Below are 19,273 nucleotides of genomic sequence, written 5' to 3'. Positions count from 1 at the left end.
CATTTACGTTCAGGATTTAAAAAGCGTTAGTGCAGAAAAGGCCAGTGCCCTATTTAGTTCATGTTTGTCACAGCTGTGTGCTTTTATCACTAGAGAAATTGGGGGAGAAAGAGTCCCTAATGGATACTGCTAGAGGGCTATCCTGTTGTAGGATGACACTAAACAGAATACCAGTAGAGGTAGTTACAGAAGGTACCATGAAATTAGACAGCATTTATCAGAGCACCTGCAGTTCCCATTTCAGAGCAGATGAAATGAATATCAAGAAAAGTAAAATAATCTAAGTCTAAATCCTTTTAATGAATTGGCTTTGCAAACTTATTTGGTCTGTAAGTGCTTCTGATGGGGCTCTATATTATTAATTTCCCCTGTGGCCAACTAGGCTGCCCATCTGTGCCATTCCTCAAGAGGGCAGTTGGTGTCACTGGGAGTGACATGACCCTGTCCCCACCAACAGTACCAACCACATCATAACAGCAGCATAAAAGCCAAGACGACCTAAGCAAGATTTAAATAAGCCTGAAACAGACTATTTGTCCTTACTGGCATGTAGGGATCTGCCAAGACCGAAAGGAAATATTTATGACCGTTGTCCTTCACGAGGTCGGCTTGGCATGACTGAAAAACGAGACAGGGAGAAGGAAAAACAATGAGTACAATAACCTGGAGATAACTTCTTTTTGCCTCCAATGATTTATGAATATTTCATGTCTTAATCATTTTTCTCAATTCCAGTTTTCATTTGAGAAACAAAAGTCAGAGCAAATTTCCCTGTCAGGACTGCAGCCAAACACTCTTTGGAATGAAGAGGTGACCAGTGCCTTGTGTTATTTACAGCAAATGGTTCCACTGCATGTTGGCATCCGAAAGGAATACAAACTGCAAAGTTGCTCTCTGGTTCTTCAGAGCACCCTAGAAAAAGGCAGCATTAAATCCCCCTTTGTTCCATGGCATACCTTCACCATGGTAGTTACGAGCCACTAAAGGGAAAACAAGAGGAATTTGATAAATCAGATTTCTGACATTTACAAAACCAAAATAAAATTACATATTTCAAAAGTCTCTTATCTAATTCTCCACCTGGTTTGCTGATGGCTGCTGTCCAAGCCTGGGAAGAACAAGAGCTGAATTTCTCTCTGCAGATCAGATGTTTTGGTAACTTCTACGCATCACCCCCTGCACATAAAGCTAAATATTCATCTGCACGGCCAGTCTAAGTCCTGGACAAATGCCTAGAGGTTCCCAGACATTGAGAAGCTCATCATCTCAAAGCACATCATATTCACAAACTACCTACCCAGACTGGGAGGAAGGGTTGTGTGTTAGTTTTCTGTCTGTTTTTAGTGTTCCTGACTGGCAAGCATATCACATGCAGATGTTGTGCAAGCTCTCTCTACACATCTCTCCCCAAGCATGCCAAATCTTAACCTGTAATATCTGTGATTTTCCAATCCTGTATTTCTAATGAGCAAAGACTGTTAATAATGACACCCTGTTTGGTGGCTTGGAATTGTGAATAAATGTCCATAAGGAACTGTATTGTTCAGGTGAAAGTACTGCTCCTGAAAGGTGCAAAGATGACAATCCTGGAGACTGAAGTTCCCACTCAGCACATTGCATGTTTCCCCTACACTGACCTGTATCAATGAGTTTCCACTCTGATTGAGAGATGATCTCTGAGGCGTGGGGGACTGTCCATTCTTTTTGGCCTATTCAATCCTGGGGCTGGAACACAGTTTGGGAACATCATTTACTCTCATCTCCATAGGCAAGACCAAACTATGTGACAAAAATGCCTGGCAGGTGAACCTCGCCATCTTTTTCACCAGCACAATATGCAGAAATCAGGGCACCAAGGAAGAGTATTACAGGAGAAGCAGGCAGCCTGGATTCAAAGAGTGATAATCATCACCAGGATCCTCTTCTCAGGGCTCCCTTTTTGCTAGCATGATATCTCAGGCTCCAGTCTGACATATTAAGGTCAGAGCGCAAGAATACATAGCACTAAAGTGACAATTTTGGGTGGAAAACCTGACTTTGCTTTTAACTCCCTTTGTGGTTGGGATTCTGCTGTATGCTTCATGCCAGAGACAGTGTCATGTATTTTTAATCAGGAATGGAGGACTATGGAGGAAAACTAATTGTTGAAAGGAGGGGGCTGGAAAGACAAAGATGCAAGAGAATATTTCATTACCGAAGCAAGAAAAGATGCGGTTTGCAGCAGACTAAAGAAGAGAGGGAACGAAACAATGTCAGTTTGCAGCTACCAGAGGCGTGCCTGGATTTTGCTGGTAACGCTGCGCAAAAGGAGAGCTGGTTTTCTTCTTCCCAACATTTTTAGCTTTTTTCATATCTTTGCCCCTTAGAAAAACAAAGCCGTCTCAAACCAGCGTGCAGGCAAACAGATGCCCACTAAGACAAGACTGCCCATCTTTCACTGCATCCCAGTGGGCTGCCAGCACCAGCCAATCACCTGAGGCCACAGGGAGGAAAGCAGATCATGTAACTCCAGAATAGCTTTAAACATACACTTTGCTAATATGTTCTCTCTGCAGTGCCTGAGAACAATATTAATATTCAGTGTCAATAACATCTCCCTACTTTGCATCTTGTACTTGTGAATAATAAAGGCACATGAACAAAACGTGCTGTAGGGTAGATGGGAAAGGTTAAAGATTTCCAATGATGAGGGAAGGACTAGAGCACAAAAATTGTGTAGCTGTGTAAAATTATCCCTGGGGAAAACCTATCTGGAGCATTTGTATTGACCACAAGATGCCACTGCTCCTCACAAATCCTGCTAGCAAAGAACATTTAGCTGGCAGTTCAATATGCCATTTAAAGGGTCAAAGCCCATCCTTTTGAAAATCTCACACTGTTACTCTCCACTGTCTTTAAACTCTTAGAAACGTCAAGTTCTTTTTCTCATGTTGTCTTTTCCCATTTTATGGGCACTGAATTTTTGATGCATTGTTTTGAGTAGAGATTAAATTAACCCACCCATACCTAGTACTTCCCTGTTTTCTACAGAGTTAGTGGTTGTAATGTCGATGATCCCATCAGAGTTATACTTTGCTAGGTAACTTGGGTGCCCTTGACAGTCTGGAAGTTCCATCAGAAGAGCAATTTTTTTTTTTTTGGGTTAATTTTCTCACTGACTATAGTGGGGATTTTTAAGTGAGATATTTAAGATTTGGAGGATGCTGTCCAACAAATTATACCAGTTTAACATAGGGTAAACTCTTGGCCCGACCTCCTTTCCAAGGACTCTTTAACATCAGTTTCTTTGCTATTCATATACTGCAGCATGCCATCCAGTTACGTATGCTGTGTAGCACAGTAGGGAGATTGGCTGGAAACACTCCAACAAAACTCAGCCCTGGATAACTAGAGTCATCTCTGAATACCTCAGTGCAAATGTCTGCATATTCACAGGATTAAAGCAAATAGATTCAGACACTAAAAATTTTTTAAGAACACTCACAGTACACATATATTTTTGCTTAGAAGACAACACTGCTATTACATCTGATTGCTTTTTCCTGCAACTTGCATGACAAAGGTACAACTCTTACACCGGGTAGTTACTAATTGCAGGCGTCTTCTAATCAAAGACATATGGTATATTACACATACACAAGTGCAAGAGAGCAGCACACAACCACATTCACCTTTGCCTGTTTTCACTCAGGCTACTTCTATTATTTCACTGCTCATGAGAAAACCAAAACTGTAAAAAAAACTTAGCAGCAGAGTCTGCTCTCCAGAGCACAAGGCAAAAAACACTGAGGGGAACTAGAGGCAGGAAAAGAGAGTCTCAGGTAACTACACCCCACCAGCAAAAACAAACAAGATTAAGCGATTAGTTTGACTCTAGCTGCTCATGTCAATGTAATAATTTCTTGAAAGTAAAGCAGGATGCACATACAGGCAAAACTAGATGAAGGAAACAGTGTTGATCAAATTAGAACCAGGAGAAAGCAGGTTAAATAAAAATAGATAATATAGATATTAATAATAAAAATCAGATTTTTAAAATTTTGAAGTAAAATATTTTTCTTTTTAAAATAAAGCTATTTAAAATTAAATTTCAAATTCTAAAAACCCATATTAAAGTATAAGCTTACTGTAATCTATTGAATCATTTAAATTAAACTAAAATATAATATTAAAGCAGCACCTTTGCTGCTAGAATCTTCAAGTAAGCCCTACCCCTGAACTGATGGAAGTAACTGCTAAGAACCTGTAGCCAGAGTTTGTTGAAGTGCTAAACCAGCTTTTGACAGCAGTAGTCTCCTCTGCAGGTTCAAAGAGACTATTTTTATCATTTCAGTTTATTCAATTAGATCAGTTCAATAACTGGTTCATTCGAAGTTGAGAAACTGACTGGGAGTTGAAAAAGCAGTAAAGCTTGTTTTCCTCTACCAATCAATGAATAAAAATTAGATGAGAGAGGATGATATCTACTAGTTCTAAAACTGTGAAGTTGACCATAATCAATCAGTTCAAAACACTAACTACAGATAGTTTTAAATGGAAAACATGTTTTGATAAACTTTGTCTTGCTTACGTACCCAGCACACTTAAGGTAGTTCTATTTAACTAATAAAAATTTTAAAATGCTGTTTTTGTGCATTTTAACTGAATTCCAATTTCCAGCCAAATACAGCTTGACACAAATCATAAGCAAAAAATTAACCACCTAGTAAATGAGAAATGCATCACTTACCATTTTATATCATAAAGAATGTAAAAATGTATGTTCAGCTTTATAATTGCTTAAATAAATATTTACAGATTGTGTATATGCACCTGGTTAGCAAAAGAGGTGCCATATTTTGGCTACATTTTAGTTGAAAATCAACATGTTTTAAGAATTTCCAAGTAATGAGAATCAACCTTTCTTTAAGAAAATCACTAAAAAGTACAAATGAAAAAACAAGATTAAAATTTATTATTTAAATCCAAGTTTCCTATTTTCTGATTTAAATCATCATTGAAATTGGTGATTTAAATCATTTTGAGAACTTTGATTTAAATCAATCCACCCCAGAGGAAGCTTCTCTGGGAAAGTGTTTGAAAATAGGAGCCATGGCTTTTGCCTGTGGTCGATGTAACACCCACCCTTATAAGAAAACAGTTCCAGTTAGAAATGTGGCCAATAGGAGAATATTCTCATGGCTTGCCCACTCATGCATACACACTCCTGCTGTACTCTAACACTGTAGCAGTAGTGATTCAGTGCAGTCTAATTAATCTTTCAGTCAACACAATGAAAAACAGCCTTTCATGACTGCCTTCAGCATCTGAGAATACTTTCACTTATATTCTCAGGACATACCCCTGCAGTTGTCATTTTCATCATAAATCTTATAAAATTGCTATCCCTGAAAGCACTACATTCACATAGGAGAGTGCTCCTCACAGCCAAAATACTACACCACACACTGCTGTATCTATTGACTAAGAGCCACATTACCCCTACTCCTTTTGTCCCTTTCATTTCTGGATCCTGCAGATATTGGTCTTGTACCACATATTTTTCAGTTTTATCCTTAGAGAGATGAGAGTGAAAATGGGACTGAGGGGAAGATAAATGTACTATAAAGTTACAGGGATTTTAATATTTATTGCAGGCATAATCATTCCACAGTCTTTTGTTCATCTTAACAAGCCAAAGATGTCTCATCAAGCGCATTTGGGCAAGTCTCTGCCCAGTCCAGGCTGGAAGGATGATTCTAGGCTTATTTTTAAAATAGTTCATGAAATCAGTGAGCATTTCCTCTGATAAGCAGGACAATCCCTTCACTGGCATGTTTGTTTCCATTGTGGTGCGTGTTAATTAAGTTGATTCTACAAAATCCCTATTATGTATTGTACTGGTCTCTGGGGCTGAAGCTTCAGCCATGGAGGAGCATGCATCAAAACTAAGCTTTTCAATATGAGCTTTAAGATTAAGAATTTTCATTTTCTTTGCCATTCAAAAGCCTCTTAAGATGTTTACTAAAATATATTTATAAAACTAAACATGACAGTGCTTGATCAAGAGAGAAAGAATTCCAACAAATCCAATATTGTTCCTTATGCTACAAACAAGAGAAAAGAGCATGAAAATACACAACATTAAAACAGGAAGACTCCAACTTTCAAAAGCAGTTGATTCAATCTTACGTCAACTAATAACTGCACCTGCAATTAACTGTAGGTGTCAAACCAGGAAACCACACGTACCACTGCAAATTTCCAGCTGCAATTAATTAACTGTTTGAATATTTGTACCAAAAAATATAGTCTTCATTAAGGCCATGTTCAAAAATCATGATCCCAGTTTTAAGCCTTGTCCTAAAGGATGCCAAGGAGGTACCAGTGTGTGTCATGAGAGGGAGAAGTCCAGAATCATGGGCATTGTGGAAGCAACCCAGTGTCCTATCCATTCTGAACTCTTCAGCATTTCCAAGCCCACCAATGTCAGCGGTCATTGCAGCTCAGAGAACAAGACCAGATTAGATTTAAAGCAATACTGGAAGCTAAACTCTCCAAAGACCTAGTTTTGCTCTACTTCTAGGATGGTTTTAGAGATGCTGATGATCACCATGGTTTTAAGATGAGTTTGGAGACTGTTCTTGCCCACGGGAGGCAGAGCCTGACCAAATGTTCTAATCAGTTTCGCAAGCAGAGCGTGAGCCACCAGTATGGGCTAGGCCACTGTGACGGACATTTACCGACAGCACTTACAGGCTATGCTATACAGGCACTCCATGTGTAGCCATACACCACAGTGACAGGCTGCGTTCACCCTTGTCACTCTGTACGTAGCTACATGCAGCAGCAAAAGGCTCTGGCCGTAGGGAAAGGCTCCGGCAGCAAGGAGGGGAGGCATAATCATTTCCCCACCGCTGGAGCCTTTCCCCACTGCCTCCCCCATGACAGAGCCTTTCCCTGCTGGTGGAGCCTTCCATTATGGCAGAGAAAGGCCGCAGCAGCGGGGAGGCAGCAGGACAGTGGATTGCTAAAAACAGCAGCGTAGACATAGGGAGCACTGCTTGGGCGGGAAGAGAACTGTGCAGAGTACATATCCTGCGGGTTCAGGTGTACAGAGCACTTTACTCTCCTCACCTAAGGCATGCCTCCCTGTCTACACTACTGCTTCGACTGGTGCTAGCTGGCAGGCAGCATCTGTACTCTACAAGCTGTACTCTGTCAAGTGTTGACGTACCACAGAACTTCGGTCACCCTTATACAAAAAGAAGCATGATTGAAAAATGGAATTTCTTCCAATTAAAGTGAGATTTCAGCATGAATGAGGGATAAATTGGGAGAAGAGTCATTTCACTTCATGCAGATGGGAATAACTTGCTTAATGAGCTGGTGATCTCTTGTAAAAAGTCCAGTGAATGGGCAGGTAGCCAAATGAGCCATTTCAAATCAGGCTTGTCACTGCATGAATGGGGATTTCACATTCAGAAATTCTCAGCAGGTAGCTCTAATGCACTAGTGACTTTGCAGGTGGGAACTCCTACTAAATGAATACATTGTTTTTAAACCCAGTCTCCTGCATTTCATTGTAGATTGTACTGTCTGCCTCTAACTTTAAAGCAATTGGCTAAGGAAGATAATAATAAAGGATGTTACTGGAAACAAATAAAGAGCAGTAACGGTTCAAGATTACTCACACTGTCCACTGCAAGAATTTTGGCCCAGATGAAGACAAGAAGTGGTCTCAGTTCCCGAGCTGAACTCTGAAGCAGCTTCAGCACATAAGGGAAAATGCCAACAGAGAGAGCCTGGGGAGAAAGGTAGAACAGCAAATTACTGTAAGTCCCCAAGACCAACTGCAGGAGGAGAGCTGGACAGGTGTCAGAATTGCACCCTTTACATAGATGCTACATATTTATGGCCCATATGGTAGAAATTAATATCAGACATGTATAGTAAAGAGGGGACTCCTGTGTAGTTATTTATCTCTGATTTTATTCCTGGATGTCCCCAGATATTTGGCCCACTGAGATGAAGAGTTAATTTAGCACCAGCTTTTATTCGTTACAGCATGTGATTCTTCATGGCTCACGGCGTGCCACTTCCCTCCCTCAGATGGGGCGATTTGCTCCCACAAGTAAACAGATTGCAAAAGCTCATTAATTACAGTCCTTCCACTGGAAATCATACATGCCTCCCACACTCAGAGAGGCTTTTAAATAAGCGACTTGTACAGTATTACAGACTAATAGCATGCAGGAGCACACACAGCTAGTTACATTGTTTAGCATTTCACCATTACTGAGTGGTCACTATAGATAGTCTATACAAGTGCAGTGCAAAATAAACCTGAGGGGAGGAATTCTGTCCCCTACTCCAGCACCTATATGCTACACCAGTGATGTATAAGGGCTGTAAACAGCGCACAGGGGGCAAGGCAGAATCCTCCCATCACAGGCACTGCACTGCCCTGGGCCATGCACGGTATAAAGCTAGAGAAGGAGGCCCCGGGGATGTAGCACACACTGTTATGGTGAGTCTGGCTTACAATGCAGGCCATAGGAGCACAAGGGAGGCTACAGTAATTTCGAGTCAGCCCCATGAATTGCTCATGTTTTGGCCCCCACCGCAGCTTGAAATCCAGAGAGTTTAAAGTCACCTTTGACCCCCTCCTTCCTAGGGCTATGCCTTCTGTGCTATGCTTCTGGAAGGTGCAGAACAGAATCTGACTTAAGTGGTGTGGGAGCAGGTCTGGGGGAAGGATGAAACAGAAAAATCTGTGAAGGTCCCGTCACAGGACTTGTTCATTCCCTGCTGTCAGAGTCTCACCAGCACCCTCTGTTAACCGAAGGCACCTGAAATCATTTACATTTGTATTTCAAGTGACACTCCTGTTCCATTCATATTTATTACCCACCCTGTGCTAGGCACTTTCCAAATGCAGAATGCAGCTGTCTGTGCCCTAGACAGCTCACACAATCTAAAAAGACCCAATGGATGAAGGACGAGGCAAAAGAGATACAGCATACAAGTCAAGTGACCAGGGGGATGATAGACAACTGGCTAGTTCCATGTTTAATTTAGTTTATATGACAGTTTATAAACCATCCCAGCCATTTTTAACTCTTACTTTGTTAATGAAAATATTTTTATATATTTAAAAAATTAATTAACTATCCCCAAACTGCCCCTTGCCCAGCTATAGCTAGTTCATACCAAGCCCAGCTGTTTGACTTTCTCCCTCAATCCAAGCTGCCATTCTCTCAAGTGCCCCAGGCATGAAGGACAGGTGAAACAAATATGTCTGATCCCATAACTTCCTGGGGGTGAACTGGTTTCTTAGCAAAAAGAAATGCTCATGACTGTTACTTGGGTTCAGAGACTTCATTTCATCTGGGTAATTATTTTCATAGGTCTCATATGCCCATTAAACGCTGTCTGTCTCCACATGTACTTTTACGCAGAAGCCATCACTATTCATAATCTCAGCTGGAAGAGAAGGAGCAAACCATGGACAACGTGGACTAAAGATGACATGGACTAAAGATAAAGGACTCTCAGCAGCTTCCAAATCCTGCTTAAGCTCTGGCAACCTGATTCATGTTGACCTCAAGGCCATCTGACTGTTGTCAAGATACTGATCCGTGCTCCAAACTCAGGGCGTATTTTCCACATCCTGCATTTATAAATCATCCTTCAGACCATATTGTCTACACTGAAAAAAAATCACTCCCTTTCAAAGGGCCAGTGCAACATTGTACGCACCAAGCTAACTGCCCAGGGACCCAGGTCCAGAAATCTTCCCAACAAATCAAGAGCTCGCAGCCGATGCACCTGGCTCAGCAACACCTGCAGAGAGAGAGGGGAAAACAAAGATTAATGCCATGAAAGGAAGTCTTATAACAGCCAGGCAAGTATAACAAGACCTCACAGAGGCTCCCCACTCAGACACATCAGCCTTGTCTAAGGTTTAATTTCAAACTTGTGAATAACGTTGAAAGGCAAGAGAGCTGACTAGCTGGAGTCTTGTCCCATCAGTGCTATTTGGGTAATAGCCATCTCCTAATGAAGCAATGCTCCCCTCTGAAAAGTTTTATGCAGACACACGCAAATATTTTTTCTTGAAATGCAGTTTGTTTTCCCAACTCTAGGAAAGTGTGGTTTCTGACACTCATCCCATCTGCTCACATCTCTCTCAGGCACAGAAGCAACGATCCAGCCCAGGCCTGCTAGAAGCAGCCGTTCTGGCTGTGAAATGTTCTCTACTGATTTACAGAGGGAAGAAAGGAGACAAAGCAGGAGCAGGATGGCATCCAGTGGAAGTGTTCAGGTTGAGCAGTAACCCCGATCTCCCATTAACTAAAACAACTCGGAAGCAGAAATAAGGTTTTGCTTTCCTTGGCAAATGGATGTAAGAGACTAAGGATATAAGCCAGGGGGTCACATTAGTCTTCAATAAAACTCTCATTAAAACAGAATCTGATGCCGATAATGAGTAATTCTACTGGCTTACATTTAGTGTTGTGTGAAATATGCACAGACTGAGACCTCCAGTCGTGAATCTCTTTACCAGATGTAAGATTTTGGAATGCAATGCTTAATCCTCTGTTTAAAATGAGTAATATCCCCAGTATGTATTATGGCAGAAGCTCCCTGATTTGGCTCCACAATTTGCCCCTTCGCTCCCCCGCATTATTTGGTGGTCTTCCATTTTGTGAGGCTACAGAGAGCATACTGACCTTTCACCTCTCAATAATGCTTCAGTCCCAATATAGGTCAAAAGAGAAAGGACTTCGGTCATCACACCCTAGCTGGCATCTGTCTACACCATAAAACCTCGATATAATTTGGCACAATTAGCAGTGTGCTCAGAAAAGGCCTGGCATTAGTAACAGGGAGCGTGGTTTTAGACAGTAGCAGAGATTAGAGAGGGTGGGGCAGGGCAGGACTGAAAGTAAGAGAGGGTGGGGCAGGTTAGGTGTAAGGTGCATTGGCAGAGAAAGCTGCAAGCAGGTATGCTGTGCATATTATTCCCTTTCATAAGAATTAAATAAATCCACAAATTCTGTCAAAGACAGTAAAAAAATTAGATGCAATTTTAAATGGGTTTCTAAAGGAGCATGCAAATGTATCTTACTGCTGTTAATATCACAGAAGCATGTATAAAATAAAATATCTCCAAGATTTAATTAAACTTGCAATTCATTATCTGAGAAAAGTATCTGGGTCTCTTTTATGCACATCCACTTTCCTGAAGCAAAGCAACACAATGACCTGAAGACAAAAGTGATATGGACACAAGAGCCATGTGACAATAATGATATGAGCTTAAAAGAAACCAGGAGGGAGATATTGCAATAAGAACTGCATCTTCATACCAGCTGCACCAGAGTAATCTCTCCATTCCCTAAAAGGATACAATATTATTTCTCACTAGAAGAGGAGGGTTGCAGGGGCATTTGGAGGTCTGGATTACAAATCAGTTTGGTTTGTTAGATCAAACAACTACACATAACTCTCAATAGCTGTCCAGCAACAGAGAGCCCTGCTCAAGGTTAGAAGCAAGCAGCATTTTCAAATCTGGAGCACCAAGCCTATAAGAAGGGAAGTGGATCTGAAAAAGCCAAGGAAGTCTGAGCATGCAAGTTGCAGCACTGCCTAGGCATGGGAGGATAATTCATGGATAACGGGGTCCAGGCTTTAACATTAAAGCTCCACAGTAATGTAGGATAGAAGAAATCAGGTCAATGCGGCAGCACAGCTGCCATTATTACAGGGCAACACGGCACGAAACAAAAACTCACTCTGCATCTCTATTTACCTCAATGGGGCAAGTGTTAATCCTGTCCATTTGCACTTTCACAGCCTGGAAAAGAAGTGCCTCAGCAAGGATTACGAATCTACTGCTCAGGCTTGTTTCAGACTCAGACTGAATGAGCTATCTTTTCTCTTTGTAAAGTTCTCCTCTCACTTTCCTCTGAAGCAGAAATCTGGCTTTGTCAGATCTTCCCCCGAGAGAGCAGTGATTCTAAATGGACTGCAATTTTTATAAGTCAATAAAAGACCATTTACAAAAGGCCTGTTTTCCTGTCCTCGGCAGAACCAGGTTTCACGTCTGGCACCATGCCTGTGGCACTCACATGTCCCTCTCTCCGGGGATACATTCGCAGCAATGTACCACTTTAGGCCACAGGGGTGCAGTTCCGTAGACATAAGATCTACGCAACGCAGCATTCAAGAGGGGGTTGAAATGTGCACCTTTCCCCCTCCCAATCGTTCACCGACACATCACAACTCAAACAACAATCCCCGTTTATAAAGCAGTGTGTGAACAAATTTACCCTCCTTACATATCAATGTTTTAACATTTACACTGGCCATGTTGCTCTACCCTAGTCTCACCCTTTGAGGTGATGGAAGCATAGTCCTGAACCAGGTGAGATCTCAATACTGTTGCAAGATTAATTACCAGAAGAGCTTCTTAGTGCCAACTAATTCAGTGGAAGGCAGTGGACATAATGCCTGCTTCCATTGCAGTGACAGAGATAAACAGCACATCTCCTTTTCCAACTTATCTCAGCCTCTGGAGGCTCAGAAAAATTAAGATTTGGTCTCAGAAAGATTGATGGTGCTGTCTGTCATGGGGCACATTAGTGGCTGTCAGAGGGAAGGTGAATCTTTTTCCATTATGGGGATGGAAAGCAGCTGCCCTTGGACATGTGGAAGACTAGGACCCCATTCCTTTGAGAGGGAGGGAATATATATTTTTCTACCTAAGGGAAAGGTGACCAAAGCTGCCTTCATGAGGATTTGCATTTGGGGGTATATGAGCATGCATCTGGGGGTGGAGGTGGGCATTCTGCCTTTGCTCCCCAGGAAACTTGGTTTAAGATGAGACCCTAGGGTTCCCCAGAGTTCACTCTGAAACTAATTTTTTCCCTTTCTGTAGATGAACTCAGACCATCCCAAGCAGATAGGAAGGAGTGCAGAGGAGCAGCGGTGGCCTTCTGAGCCTCAGGCTTGTGCTACTTCTCAATACACCTGCAGTGTGATACTTTGAACACTCTCCTGTAATTGTTCCTGTATCTGTCCCCTCTTTCCCTGTTAGGGGACAGATACAGGAACCATTCATTAGTCACTTAGACTGCAGCAGCACCTGCTTTGCAAATCTAGAAAGAAGACAATGTCCCTGCCTCCCAGAACTAGCAGGTACAATGGGAAGATAAGGGAGGAAGCAGGACAGCAAGTGCATCATTCTGTGAAAAAGCTTTGCTGATTCACAGCTGAATAGGAGAGGGCGAGGGAGCTTGATGCTGTTGAAGTGCTACTAGACTGCAGCAAGAATTTATGCTTCTCTGAAGGTGTACTGGTGAGGGGACAAAGAGGGAAGACAAATGTGTCTTTATCAGCAAGGGTCTAGCAAACACACAATCAGGTTCAATTAGTCCTGAATGAGCCCACGTAATTTATGTACCCAAACACCATCTGGCTGAGAGCATAGCACTAGGCAGGCAGGGAAAGACATGCACGTAAACACATACTCATGAGTGCCCATGCGTCTCAGCAATGCCAGCTAGCTTAGCTCACTACCTGGCCTGTGCCAAGGCGACTCACCTGCAGAACTATTGGAAGCTGTTCTGGTGGGTTCCGGTTCTCCACTCCCATCGTTAGCCACACCTGGAATGCTGTCAGCTGCTCAGCAAAGAACGGGCTGTGCTGTTGGAACGAGAATAGGAAAGTGAGTTTTGCGCTGTCCTCTTTATGAGGGTGTGCACCTGTGTGATGTTTGTCTGCCCTAGACCAAGTGAGACTGCAGGCTTTGGCATCAATTAACCAGTATTGTGTGTTGTTCCTAGCTATTCCTTTCAATTAAGGCACATGACTACTAACAAGGATTTCTCAAACACTGATCTCGTGCACCCTCACAAAGCACAGGAAATATGCCAGCTTCCCCTGATATAAACATTTGTTTTAAAAAAGGGCAGGGGAAAAGGAGGAATAAGGTGGGGGAAGAAGATCTCTTGAGTAAAAAGCTTTTTTGGAAAATATGAACATGGTTTTCCACATGCAGAGTAGAGATAGCAGCAGGTAATTTATCTTCCTGTAGAGGCAGTTCCACTCTGCCTTTGCCAAGTCCAAGGTAAAAAATAAGCGAGCAAGAATGAAAAAGACGTGTGCCCCTGTCTCATGCTCCCTGGGCTGGCTTACAGCTCCTCTGATAAAGGCGGGTGATTCAAAGATGCAGTTTTGGGGCTGTATGGAGGGTTTCCCTTTATATAAAAAAATCCCTTCATTCCCTCACATCCACTGATTCTGGTGGTGAGCGGCAGAGTATCTAAGGGCTTCAAGTCTGCAAACAACTATTTATAATAATGAATTCCCTGATTCAATGGGTAAGATAGTAGCAATGTAGGGAAATAAGCCTGGAACTGACTTGCGGAGTACTACAGAACGGAATCCAAGAGGAGATGCTATTATGGGGAAAAAAGGCTGAAAACACTGCTCAGCTCTTGGAAAACATTTGAGATTACTGTACACAGGTCCAACCTAAACAAAGGAATCTGGAATTAATCACATTTGGTGGATAATTTGTGCAGAGTAGCAATATCTAAAAAATGTAGGGGAGTTTTCTCTAAATCTGAGATATTCATACACTGGGTTAAAAACAATAACAATGGCTGTGTTCTGATAGAAAACTACTCAAAGGGACCACAGAGTTAAAGAGAGTTAATAGAACAACTGCTTTATGTTCTGACAGGTATTCCACAGTTACACTGCCCTTTTCAAGCATTTGTAGTGAGAACTGTGCTGGTCTCCAGCAGCCTAGACACAAGGGAAATGGTGTGAAGGATAACCAAAAAAAGAGGAGTGGAAGTGCTAAATACTCCGAGTAGCAAAAAGTGTTACTCTGGTGGTCCTATAAACAGGGTGACCGCCTAGGCATCCCTATAGATCAACAACAGAAATGCACAGTCTACTCACAGTCTGAGATTTGCCATTTTTGTGGCATATTAGACTGAGGTTATTGGTGCCTGTTTCAGATTGCAATGTGTGTCTGTGTACAGAATATAAAGTGAGAGGCAAAGAGACAGTACATTTACACTGACTGCTTTATGAATGAGGTTAGGAACTAAGCATCACAAGAGGCAAAGAAGTAAATGAGTTAGACACTCCTAAATTCCTCTTTATAAATTACCTTTCTACACCACACACCCTTCCTAAAGGAGAATAGATGTGGGAGGCAGTCCACCCTACAATTTCAGACAACTCCTTTGATCTAAACCTATAATCCTCAAAAAGAAAAGGAGGACTTGTGGCACCTTAGAGACTAACCAATTTATTAGAGCATAAGCTTTCGTGAGCTACAGCTCACTTCCTCAGATGCATATCGTGGAAACTGCAGCAGGCTTTATATATACACAGAGAATATGAAACAATACCTATTCCCACCCCACTGTCCTGCTGGTAATAGCTTATCTAAAGTGATTTCCAGCACAAATCCAGGTTTTCTCACCCTCCACCCCCCCACACACAAATTCACTCTCCTGCTGGTGATAGCCCATCCAAAGTGACAACTCTTTACACAATGTGCATGACAATCAAGCTGGGCTATTTCCTGCACAAATCCAGGTTCTCACATCCCCCCCACCCCATACACACACAAACTCACTCTCCTGCTGGTAATAGCTCATCCAAACTGACCACTCTTCAAGTTAAAATCCAAGTTAAACCAGAACATCTGGGGGGGGGGGGGTAGGAAAAAACAAGAGGAAACAGGCTACCTTGCATAATGACTTAGCCACTCCAAGTCTCTATTTAAGCCTAAATTAATAGTATCCAATTTGCAAATGAATTCCAATTCAGCAGTTTCTCGCTGGAGTCTGGATTTGAAGTTTTTTTGTTTTAAGATAGCGACCTTCATGTCTGTGATCACGTGACCAGAGAGATTGAAGTGTTCTCCGACTGGTTTATGAATGTTATAATTCTTGACATCTGATTTGTGTCCATTTATTCTTTTACGTAGAGACTGTCCAGTTTGACCAATGTACATGGCAGAGGGGCATTGCTGGCACATGATGGCATATATCACATTGGTGGATGTGCAGGTGAACGAGCCTCTGATAGTGTGGCTGATGTTATTAGGCCCTGTGATGGTGTCCCCTGAATAGATATGTGGGCACAGTTGGCAACGGGCTTTGTTGCAAGGATAAGTTCCTGGGTTAGTGGTTCTGTTGTGTGGTATGTGGTTGCTGGTGAGTATTTGCTTCAGGTTGCGGGGCTGTCTGTAGGCAAGGACTGGCCTGTCTCCCAAGATTTGTGAGAGTGTTGGGTCATCCTTTAGGATAGGTTGTAGATCCTTAATAATGCGTTGGAGGGGTTTTAGTTGGGGGCTGAAGGTGACGGCTAGTGGCGTTCTGTTATTTTCTTTGTTAGGCCTGTCCTGTAGTAGGTAACTTCTGGGAACTCTTCTGGCTCTATCAATCTGTTTCTTTACTTCTGCAGGTGGGTATTGTAGTTGTAAGAAAGCTTGACAGAGATCTTGTAGGTGTTTGTCTCTGTCTGAGGGGTTGGAGCAAATGCGGTTGTATCGCAGAGCTTGGCTGTAGACGATGGATCGTGTGGTGTGGTCAGGGTGAAAGCTGGAGGCATGCAGGTAGGAATAGCGGTCAGTAGGTTTCCGGTATAGGGTGGTGTTTATGTGACCATTGTTTATTAGCACTGTAGTGTCCAGGAAGTGGATCTCTTGTGTGGACTGGACCAGGCTGAGGTTGGTGGTGGGATGGAAATTGTTGAAATCATGGTGGAATTCCTCAAAGGCTTCTTTTCCATGGGTCCAGATGATGAAGATGTCATCAATATAGCGCAAGTAGAGTAGGGGCTTTAGGGGACGAGAGCTGAGGAAGCGTTGTTCTAAATCACCAGCAGGAGAGTGAATTTGTGTGGGGGGGTGGAGGGTGAGAAAACCTGGATTTGTGCTGGAAATCACTTTAGATAAGCTATTACCAGCAGGACAGTGGGGTGGGAATAGGTATTGTTTCATATTCTCTGTGTATATATAAAGCCTGCTGCAGTTTCCACGATATGCATCTGAGGAAGTGAGCTGTAGCTCACGAAAGCTCATGCTCAAATAAATTGGTTAGTCTCTAAGGTGCCACAAGTCCTCCTTTTCTTTTTGCGAATACAGACTAACACGGCTGTTACTCTGAAACCTATAATCCTGTTATTGTGTGCTGGGAGTAACCCATCACAAAGTGCAGGAGCAACTCACGGCTGCTGGAGACTCTCATTCAGATCAGACCAGTGCACACTTAAGTTTTAGAAAGTGGAGACACCGGAAGTGGCATTTCCTCATTGTAAAGTGCTTTCAGATCTTCAGGTGGAAAATGCTATATAGGGTAAGCGCAGGGTATCATCAGTCTGTACTTGATAGTTGCGAGTGGGGTAGGCTTAAAGGGGCAAGTTCATCTTGACACTCATGGATTTTCAATACTCTTAATTTCTCTTTGCAGGGGAAATCAGTCATTTGTCTGGGATTTAATTCTAATCCCTGTGGGACCAGGAAGATGTAAAGCATTAGCACAAAATGCATTGCCATTTAACTCAGCTGTGACACTGAGGGGTTCATGACTACTTGCCAGTCAGCATGGCAGGATCCCCTGCTCTAGATTCTCTTGGAAGAACTATTCCTTTTAACTTATGTCACATAAGGCTTGCAATACAAATGGGCTGTGAGAAAGGGCCAGCTATAGGACACATCATCTTCCAGAATAGAACTCCATTGGGAAAAAGAATCTTCCAAGCACATTCAAGCGTGCATGCACACACAACTCCAACGTGCTTCCTCCCTGTAAGAATGCGCCTACACTATAGGTTCCTCCCAAGCAGATAACCCTCTTTTTCCAGCTTTGACTAGAGGAGAATACTCAGAAGTCAGTGGCTTATGTTTTTTATTATATGCTTTTGAAATAAAACAGCCCTGAAGAAGAGATTATCAATTACTTTATCCAGAGCTGGACTGGAAACTAAACCCACAGTGGCCAAAAAGACCAGGAGTACAAATGGTAGCTCAGTAATCCTCTGACTCTCACTGGAGCATTTGACATCTGAGGCACTGATTGCGGTTTCTGTCAGCCCTGTTATGAAACAGACTGATTAACCTTAATAAAACTTACCCCCGCCCTGCATTAAACAACAATTTCTTATAGGATTAGCATTGGCTGGCAGCAGCTAACCTTGTCGCAGAGGTTGGAGAGCAGAATGTTTATTTAGAAAACAAGGGATGGATCAAGGATGTTCAACTGTCCTTCCATTTCAATCATTTGTCAAAGCTTCGCAGTAGAAAGCTAAGCCCCTTCCACCCCCTCCCAAACTGAAAAAATAAGCTTCACCTTCTTTATGTCTGTTTGACTAAGCAACACCCTCCTTCCTCTTGCTACCTATACAGCCAGCCTTGGCCACATCAGACATAAAACGTGGCATTGACTGGAGCTTGGAGGATGACTTGTTTTCACTTCTGATTGTCTTGCTTAGGTTGTAAAGTGAATAGAGTTTGCTGACTTCTTACCTAGTCCCTGGTGGATATTTATCTCATCTCACCCCTGAAACATGCCCACTCTTCACTGTAAGTCAGCCCAACCAGCAGGCAGTTTTCAGAAGCCCAGGACTGCCACAGTGGCATATTATGTGCACTAACAGAGCAGTGTCACAGAACTGCAATAGCAGGGGACACTGCAGGCCAGAATGCGGGCGATTACATTTATTGCTATTTTAGAATACAGAGCATGCACAGAAAAGAGAAGGGGATTAAAGGGTGGGTGAGCATTTACCAGCTTCACCCCCAAAAGAGCCAAAGTGTTTGTGCTGCATTCAGGCACTTGGATACAACTTCAGCCAGTAAATCTACTGAGAAAATGCAGTTTGATACTATGCATGGAATGCAAGGGCATTACTGTAAAAAGTGGTTTTATTCCACGTGTGTGTGTAAGGCTGAAATCCAAATGTAAACGAAAAGTTATACCCCCACACCCTGGATACTTAGTATCATTCAAGACCCATATCCTAGGACACATTTGAGGTTATATTCTGGAATCTATTCAATCTGCCTGTCCTGAAAGTCAAACTACCTGCAATAGGGCTAGGCAAAGATTTCTCTTCTGATAGTTTGTTTCAACTTTAACGGCCATTTAGTTTGCATGGGAATAGCTAGTTTAACACCACACAAATTTGCATATTGTCATCAGAGTTACTCTCTCTGAACCAGCTCAATCACAAAAGGAGTCTAGCAAATGCAGTACTT

At 42.4% G+C, this 19,273-nt stretch overlaps 1 protein-coding gene across 6 annotated transcripts in view; it reads right to left on the bottom strand.

Annotated features, from left to right (window-relative positions):
- The window catches only part of RPTOR (regulatory associated protein of MTOR complex 1), a 313,806-nt gene that overhangs the window by 92,427 nt on the left and 202,106 nt on the right, over positions 1–19,273 (bottom strand). For all 6 annotated transcript variants that reach the window (XM_073312077.2, XM_073312081.2, XM_073312080.2 and 3 more), the window contains 4 exons: positions 13,591–13,692; positions 9,742–9,825; positions 7,674–7,784; positions 544–618 (listed from right to left, as the gene is read on the bottom strand). In XM_073312077.2, coding sequence (XP_073168178.1) covers positions 544–618; positions 7,674–7,784; positions 9,742–9,825; positions 13,591–13,692 — 372 coding nt within the window. The remainder of the gene's footprint in view (positions 1–543; positions 619–7,673; positions 7,785–9,741; positions 9,826–13,590; positions 13,693–19,273) is intronic.

Source organism: Lepidochelys kempii, chromosome 14, assembly GCF_965140285.1.
Source record: "Lepidochelys kempii isolate rLepKem1 chromosome 14, rLepKem1.hap1, whole genome shotgun sequence".
In the NCBI taxonomy this organism is placed as follows: Eukaryota; Metazoa; Chordata; order Testudines; family Cheloniidae; genus Lepidochelys; species Lepidochelys kempii.
This window is presented reverse-complemented; position numbering and strand designations above follow the sequence as displayed.